General features: G+C 43.2%; 1 protein-coding gene across 1 annotated transcript; it reads right to left on the reverse strand.

Moving 5' to 3' along the window:
* Positions 1–270: 270 nt before the first annotated feature.
* EIF3F (eukaryotic translation initiation factor 3 subunit F) lies at positions 271–5,314 on the reverse strand. Its single transcript, XM_080347816.1, has 8 exons — positions 5,020–5,314; positions 4,856–4,926; positions 4,600–4,679; positions 3,362–3,499; positions 2,242–2,333; positions 1,928–2,064; positions 1,677–1,790; positions 271–906 (listed from the first exon to the last, which is right to left on the reverse strand). The coding sequence occupies exons 1-8, from the start codon at positions 5,300–5,302 to the stop codon at positions 829–831; spliced, it is 993 nt and encodes a 330-aa protein (XP_080203942.1). The 5' UTR covers positions 5,303–5,314; the 3' UTR covers positions 271–828.
* Positions 5,315–9,105: the final 3,791 nt, after the last annotated feature.

The following is a 9,105-nucleotide window of genomic DNA, read 5'->3' on the forward strand; positions in this document are numbered from 1 at the left end:
CTGCGCTTTGCTTCTTTTGCAAAGATGGCAACTCCAGTAGCTACACTGGCTCAGCCACAAATGCTTTTCAAGCCCCTTTTAACAATGAATCCCCCCATTGCTAGTGTAATTCTCTGAACCCTCACTTTATGAGGGGCTAATGCAATTGACTTTGATTTCCTTTCCCAAATTATCACATATGCATAGAAACACCATAATGTAAACTGAATTCACCATCTCATACTCATGTCAGTACCCTGCTGAAGAAGGACATACACACAGCACCACTGATAAACAAGTAACCATTCTGTAATCCTCCAGGGAAAAGGCTATCATGAGCAGCACAAGAAGCCATGTTTTGTGTGCTTTAACAGCTGGAAAAAAACCCACAAAGAAGTTTGCAGAGTTGGAGTTCACTTGTAGACACTCTTATTTTCCTTCCTGATGTGGTGTTATCCCCCCTTTCTTTCAAAAGAGAATTCATTATACAATAAATGAGAACAGTTAGGGTTTTTTTTTCTGGACAGAAGGCATTCTTGCCATTGCAATGGAACTTTTATTTCAAATACATTCTTACAATAAAGCTGTATTTTGTTATACATGTAGGTTAACTCAGGAGACAAAAGATTCATGTATGCCATTTAAAAATGCTGGGCTCGACTAAACTGCAGTAATTCCCATTCATTTCCTAAACCATGTAAGGGTTTTTTAAGGGCAGTGGAAATAAAGATGTAAACCACATCATCTAGGTAATTAAATTACGGTCCAAGGAAATTTATAACACCACCATAGAAAAGTGTATCTGCTCATTCTTCAGGCTCTTTGAAGTGTAGGGTGGCAGAAGTTTCTTTATAAACTCAGAAGTTTTTCGTTGAGAGCAATCTGTGACTGTGTGAGGTTTGCCAAGTAGGTTACCATCAGTAGGTCCTGAGAGGAGAAAGAAAACAAAACACAGTGATCAGAGATATTAACAAAGGTGGTAGCCTATTAGGGAGTTGAATTTTTAACACCGTTAAGCAGTTTTATAGCTACTAGAAACATTGTTAGTCCTGGAAGTCCTACCCTGAGGAATGCTTCCCTTGCAGGAAGAAGGATTTTGTAGTCTCAGAACATGAAACACTGCTTGTGAAATTTTAACTCAGAGTTCACCCATGTTAACCAGACAAGTCAAAGGGCATAAGCAAAATTAAAAATTAGTTCTGATCTTGCAGACTGTGGGTGAACAACACATTCAGAAACTTAGCTTTCATTTTCTAAAAATCTGTTACAGAAGCAAGGTGGCACACTAAAACCTTGTTCATGTCCTAAGTGTTATGAAAGAAGACAGAACTCCAGCTCAAGCAAAGGCAGCTGGCAAGTCACCAGTTACCCTTGAAATCCATACTGCTTTAAGCTAGGTAATTCATATTGTCCAATTACTCTAAAAGAAGAACTGGTGCTGGCTTTCAGATTACTTGCATAATTCTGAAGTACTTCCAAACTTATTCTCTCATTTGCAGTTGCCTGCAAGATTATTATGGTGAGCTCCTTCATCCACCTTCAGCTCTTAAAACATTAAATTACTGACAAGAAAGGGCTGTATTTTCTATTACTGTGTTTGCATGAACAGATTGTTTTGATCACAAACAAATTTGTGTCTGTATGACAAATTTACAAAATTGCTGCCAATACACCAAAAAATTAGATAATGAACTTACATTGATATTGCTGTTCAACATTGTTTCAAAGTCCTCTGGTGAAATCTTTGGCACCTGGTTAATGAGATCCATCAGGAAACGCCCAACAGTGTTGTCAGCAGCCACTTTGCCGGACTAAGCATAACAAACATACACTTCAGCATAAGTAAAAGTCGGTGTTTATGGCCCAGAAAGAGAATATATAAAAAGAAAAACAAGATGCACAGGCTTAAATCAAACTTATTTGCTGGCTCATAAAAAACTGCCCTTACCAATACATCCTCTGCATACTGGAGCACCATTGTCAGGGTATCCTGGATCCTGGCTGAGGCTGACCCCACCTGCTGCAAGTCACTGGACAAGCCAATCACTCGATTAGGGCTAAAACAAGTCTTCATTATAAGATCCACTGAAAGCAAAACGAGGATCAGTGAAAAAAAACTGACTGCCACACAAAACAGTTTAAATCCTTAACTTGTTGAAGAGTTTTAGCTTCAGCTAAAATGGCAATTTTACTAAGGTAAAAAAATGCATTTGAACAATGTCACAACAATGGTTATAATCAAAGTAGGAAGAAAACATTTACCTCCTATCCGCTCTGTATCATAATAAACATATTTCACTGTTAGAGGCGTGAACATCACGCCCATAGTTTTACCAGGGACTCCCATTGGGGCACTATTAAAAAGAAGAACAAAACATTTTCAGCATTGAGGTATTTAAGGAAGGAAGTAATAGATTTCCATTTCAATGATATTTGTTAGTACTGAAGTGTGAACATGAGTAGGTTACTCATTCTCACCAAAATCAGCAATATTAAGACCATGGATAACTGAGGACAGGAAATCAGTCCTGGCATACTAGTAATTGCTCATTTTCATCACTGAATATTCCTTGCTGGTCTGACATTTGTAGTGTCTTAGCCATAGTTCCTTCCTACTTACAGAGCAGGTGTTTTTCTAACCTGAAATACTCCATGCTTTGAGAAATAACTTAAGGAGGAGCAAAAATATGACAAAAACTCAGGCACAAAGCACTCTCAACATCTTTTTTATTCCTATTATTTGAAGTATTTGAAGTCCATTTATGCTTTCAGTAAGACGTCATGAAAGGGCTTCCTTTTTGAAGATGCACAGTCAAGAAGCAGTAGACTTCTGCTACAAAGAAAGGCTGGTTTTTTTCAGCCAGTACTGGGAAGTACAGTGAGATGAGATATTTTGTTTCTCAATATTTAATCTCCAATATTAATTGATTAAAATTGAAGGGGTTCAGGGGAGGAAAGCCTGATCAAGAAAATTCTGTTTCAATTATGTTTTAACTGCATTAATCTTCCAATTCGTATAAGCTTCTGAGCAATAGAGCCCAGTGACTACAGGCTAGTGTTTAGACAGTGCGATGGAAGCTGGTGACATTGATGCTAGCTGTATACATCCTGTGAAATGTCACATAGATGTTCAGAACACTTAAGTCGCTTAAGCCCTAGAAGGCAAAAGCTTATGAAAGGTCAGGTCTTTCAGCTTAACAGTGGTCAAGACTTTCCAATGAGAAGCAAGCCACAACCTGTGGCTCACTTGCTGTGTTCTAGCTACTGCACATTATTGTCCAGAATGGGACACTGCAGCCCACTACACTTCTCGTTACCCTCATGCGGTCTCTCTCAGTAATTCAGATAGCTCCCCTCCCAGAAACGCAGCATGCCAGAGTACCTGACATAGGCTTTAATGCTCATGCGTGAATTCTGGAGACTCGTGTCCACGGTGAGGTGGATTGGATTGTGCGCTTCCCGGCTGTAATACTCATGGATCAGGACGGAGTGTTCTGTGATGTCGTGACCTGTTGCATACCTTCAAAAGAGCACAGGTTGAAGAGGCATTCTTCCAACATTCAAGTGTCAGTGTTTGGTATTGTTGGTATTTAACAGGTTGGTATCCTAAAACATTGATTTGCGAACACTGAGCTGCAGAAGCACACTAAATACAAGTGGTTTAACTAGAGAATTTATAGTTTCATGGCCAGCTGTCCTAGAATTGTAGAAGTCACAAGCTGAGCACATCCATGGCCAAAATAGGCACACGGCCAATGCTGTAGTACCAGCCATAAAGAGTTAGTACAGTTGACATCAGACACCCAGGATTCAGTTATCTGTCAATATGTTCTGGACCAACTTTTGATTTCTGTCAGAAGTCAAAACATACCAAACAACTTTGGACCAAACAAGTAGATCTTCCAGAAGTCAAACATCTCTCTGCAGGAGATAAAACTTGTTAATCTAGCTCCTTTAACTGCTCTGTAATTAGGTTTTTGCATATCCAAGAAAACTGTCATTAGAACTGCACTTTGCTGTGCTATTAGAAAGCTGTTGAGGAAGTTTGTTCCACAGGAACAGAACCAAGGTATTCTGTAGGATCAGAGAAGCATGAAAAGACTAACAAAGCTATCTACCCACACACTCAGATACACTGTTCCCATAACACCCCCCCAATCTTGCTTTGCATCCCACACACAAGTACTTCCACCTTTTCTCAGCAGAGAACTTCTGCATGCTCAAGCTGATACCACTGATTCCTCCTGAGGCCTTCGGTACTTGAAACTACTCTCCTGTGTTCCCCCTTCTTTCTAACCAGTTATCTCTGTGCTGCAGATTGTGTGACTGGTGGCTAAGTTCTTCTAGCAAAGCCATGCAGGCATTCTCTAACTCATCAGTCCTCTGTGATACCTTTGCTAGATACAGACAAAAATAAACCCTGTAAGTCTCCAGTACTGTCTCTTCCTATTAGGAATTGCAGGAGCTTTACAACTGACTTTATAACAAGAGTTGCAAGATCTCACTGTCACAAGCATTAGCACTTCTGCTTCTCAACTCATGACACAGAGAATTATGTATTTCAGGTGGTTTAAGGGACCAACACAACTGCTTTCACGTTCTTGCAAAAGGAGAACTTACCAGCCCAAGATGATCTCGCTAGGAGACACCTTCTTGTGCAACTCATACATGTTTTTGGCAAATTCCATATCGACTGCCACCTGAGAAACGGGACAGGGCCAAGTCAGCTGGTGACAGGGATGCTTCCCGCGCCCCGGAGGGCCCCGCGGGCACAAGCCCTCCCATCGCAGGGCAGCACGGGGGCCGCGCCCCCCGGGAGCCGCCGCCTCGCCGAGAGACCCGCGGCCCGCCCTGGAACCACAGCCCCGCTCCGTACCTCATCCTCGGACTCGTTGTGCGGGACGGAGAAGCAGTTGGTGACCTCCACCGAGTGCTTGTCCACGGTCCCTGCGGGGGGGCAGCGCGGTTAGGGGGGCGCCGTAGGGGCGGCGGTGTGCTCGCCCCCCGGCGGGCGGGGCGGGGCGGATCGGCGGCTCTTACCCAGCAGCGTGCCGATGACCCGCGCCGCGCCCTCGTTGCGCCGCTCGAAGCTGTCCACGATGGAGGCGAGCACGACCGGGTGCAGCCGCACCACGCGGCCGCCGGGGAAGGGGCCCGAGAGCGCGGCCGACAGCGGCGCGGGCTGCGGCGGCGGTGCTGGCGCGGCGGGCGGGGGCGGCGCGGCGGTGGGGGGAGCGTTTCCCGCCGGGGCGGCGGGCGCCGTTGTCGGGCTCTGCGCCGGGGCAGCCGCGGGTGTAGCCGGAGCTGGAGCTGTCGCCGCCATTTTGCCAGAGAGAGAGGCGGGGGGTGCGCGCCGGCAATAATTGGCTGATCTGAACGCCTGTCACACAGTGCTACCTTGCTATTGGGGAAAGTAGTGTTCTAAGGCCCTCCTGCCTTTTGCTCACCAATCTGGGGAGAGCGATGAGGGAAAGACGCTTTGATTGGAGAAAGAGTACACGGTCTCTTGACTGAAGCGCAATCTTGTTCCTCCCCTCTCGGGGCCGGGAAGTTTTTCCATTGGGTTCTCGCATTCCCCGCCCCCGCGCCTATCTCCACTCTCCATTGGCTGTTTTCACCTCTACAAGCTGTCTGTCAGGGCGGAACGGCCTATTTATTGGCTGTGGCGCTGTCATTCATTCTGCTGGTTGCTAGGCGGCAGCGGGGTTTCTGTCTGTGTGCAGTGCCGAGCATTCGGCCGGTCCGGCAGCGGTGAGCGCGGGCGGTGCCCGGGGTTGAGGGACTTGCCGGAGGTAGGCTGGGCACACAGGGCGTCCCAGAGCTCCTCACGGCCTTCCACGCCAGGGGGGTTGCTTTTCTCCGGGCCGCCTGAGCTGGCCGTGTTTCCCTGGCACGTTCCCAGCCGTGCCTCAGGCCTGTGGTGTCCCCAGCTACGAGGGTTATACAGCCCGGAGGGTCCTGGCCCTATGAAGCAGAGAAGTGCTGTTAGCCCCGTTTTCTGGGGCTTTGTTGCCAATGTGGCACAGAAGTGGTTGCCAGGTATCACGAAGAGAACAAGTGTTAGTCACCTCTATCCAAGGTTTAATGGTTACCCAACAATTTGACTTATTGCATGTAATTTGCCCGCTGCTTGTAGTACCCCATGTTTTCACTCACAAGCAGCAAACCTGTTTTCCATGGGGCAGGTGTGGTGAAATGAAGCATGTATGCTTTCAATAACCAGTAAGGAAACTGGATTGTTTCATTTCTTGGCCATAAGCTTGCAGCTACTATCTTAACAGTTGTAGCAACTTAGTAGCAGATTTACCCTTAAGTGTCTTATTTAAAACCTTTAATCACAGTTTAATATCAGTTTGACAAACTTTAAGGTAGAACTTCAGGTATCATTGAAATGTTTGGAGTTTTTTGGCCTTGGGCTGTTCTTTTCCCACAAGCAAACGGTTCATATGTGTGTATTCATACACATACATAAATACTGAAAGATCCAGATGTCTCACCTCCTGATAAAATGCTTACTCTGGTGAAACTATGCTGGTAAAAACTGCATCAGTTCTCTGGCACCACTTTGTCTATTAGGTTGTCATTTGAGTAATTGAGAACATTTTCAGGTAGTTGTTTCTGAGGTGTAGCACAGAGAGAAGTGCAGTGTTGGTTACTACCTCAGGTGCAACCATCTTGCTCTCTTACAGATCCTCTCGGGCTCCTGACATGCTCTTACCCACATTTGGCTTACCAGTTGAAGTCATTTTAACATTTAAAAAAATAATGTACATTATGACTGTGGCTTTGGGAGTTGTCTCTGCTTCATTACCAGAGTGGTGAACATCATTATCTGATGAGCAGTTTCATCTCAGTCTTTGAAGACAGGGTCCTGAGTGTAGAAAGAACATTCTGCCCATGTGCTAGCAATTTGTTTATTTTACATAAATGCAGAACACCTGTTAAAGCTACAAAGGAGAGCTAACACGTAGGAACAAGAACAGATTTTTATCTCTTCATAAAAGCACTTCCTAGTCTGTGTACCAGTGAAAATTTGATCTCCTATTCTTAGGCTTTCACTGTGCAGCCTTCATTTCTTGTAGGTGTGCCTGGGTCAAATTGCATAAAGCATTAAATTGTTTCTGTTCCTGGAGCTCTGGTGTGTCATTGAGAAGTCTAATGTGTGAGTTGCTCTTGTTAAAGAGCAGCTGTTTGATCTCATTCTTGTTTGCATCAAACTAGCCTTCGAGCTTAATTTGACATAGTCAGCAGATTCAGATGATGCAAGCAAGGCTGTTTAAGACCTGCCCATTATAATTTTATGTTGCCGTGTTAAAAATTGGTCAGCTTAATATGGAGCTACAGTTGTGCTTAGAAACAGGCAACTGTGATAACATTATTTTAATGTGTTGATGTCAAGGTGCTGGACAGAATGCTGGAGAGTGTATGTAGCGAGTAAAAATGGATAGCCTATATTTCAAAAGTCAGTGGTTGGCTCACACAAAGCCCACTTAATACTAAGATTGTATAAATGTAATGATAAGAAAATCAGTTGCGATAGTATAATATTTGGAGCAGATGTGTCAAAGCTACAGAAAACTGGTTTTCCTTGCTGAATGACTGCTGAAAAATAGGGACCTTCATAATTAATATAGTTTTACAAAGTATCAGTTTACTTTTAGAGGAGGGTAGTTACCAGCGACACATATTAATGGTGCCTGTTGTACAAAACCTAGTGCCTACCTAGGGAGCTGATTAAAATGTTTAGATAGTACCCCATTACAGTAAAATCTGTCTACTTAGAGGGGAAACAGAAGACACATTCGCACACAAACATGAATCAGGGTGGTAACTCGGGGCCTTCTGATTTTATATTTTGCCTTGCTTGGTTTTCCTGCATCTGATTTTGGAGGTGAATATAGTTAACTTCCTAGCTCTGCTTGTGTATGATTTCACTTTATAGTCCTTAGGTGTGACCGAATCATTATTATTGCATTTGCTGTCATGTCAGCTGCATTTTTGCAGATGACGTATAATTTTTTTATTCAGTAGCTATCTTCTCATCTTGCTTGTATTGCTGGAAGCAACATAATCTCTTGCTCTAATGAAAAATATTTCTTGCATTGCATCACAAATAAAATAAAATATCGACAATTTATTTGATTAATTATTTCAGGACATAGTTTTATCTTGTTAGTTTCATGGGATTGAATCTGACATCTTTATGCCATGATTTATAAGAATAATTTTCTATTGTGCATTTTGTCTAAGAAGTTAGTAGATTATTTCAGTTACTTCTCCCAAGAGAAAAATCCATCACTGAACTTAATGTTTATTTTATATAATCATGCTTGTCTAGTAAAAAATGAATATCAGGTCTCGTTTTCCAAATAATTTAGGGATCAAGGTAGAGAAGTCCATTTGTCTGCCTTGAATTTCAAGTCTCTGTCTCCAGCCTTTGTTGTGCTCACAGAGCTCCCTCTTCACTTTCTCTTACAGTGGAGTTACTGGCACTTCTGTTGTCTACTGTTTATCTGTGTTTTTCAGGATCCATGTGTTCTGCCTTCTATCCATGACTTTTACATGATGTAGTCAGTTTTTGTTTGGTGTTTGTTTTGTTTTTCCTATTAAAAAAGTAGTTGTTCCCTTATTTAGTCTTAATAGCATGTCTTAGATACTCATCTGCTTCTCATGCATTTGGTGTTGCCAGTAGATGAAAGACACTTGTTGGCAGCAGCCAGTTCCCAGTGTAATGGCTGATTCAGCTTCATCTCTTCAGCAAGAAGGATTCAGGCCCTTCCCTGGTTTTGTGTAATGTTTTATGGGGCTACCTGAATTATCAGAGAAATAACATTGACACGTGGCACTACTGAGCTAATGCTTACAGTGAAAATACAAATACTACCTAAAAATAATGAGGCGTAGTGTTAATTGCATACCACACTGATAAAATAATATACCTTCTCCAAAGTTAGAGTGGCAATGGAAGTTCAGACCAGCACATTAAGCACTGACATGTGCTTTTTAATCGCTGTGTGGAAGTAGATCCAAGCTAAAGTAAAGGTAACTTCACAGAATTACTTGTAGTGAAAAGTAATGGAGAGAAATGTCACAGGGTGGCATACTTAGGGGAGCAGATACCTTCAT

The sequence above is a fragment of the Nesoenas mayeri genome (genome assembly GCF_963082525.1).
Source record: "Nesoenas mayeri genome assembly, chromosome: 7".
In the NCBI taxonomy this organism is placed as follows: Eukaryota; Metazoa; Chordata; class Aves; order Columbiformes; family Columbidae; genus Nesoenas; species Nesoenas mayeri.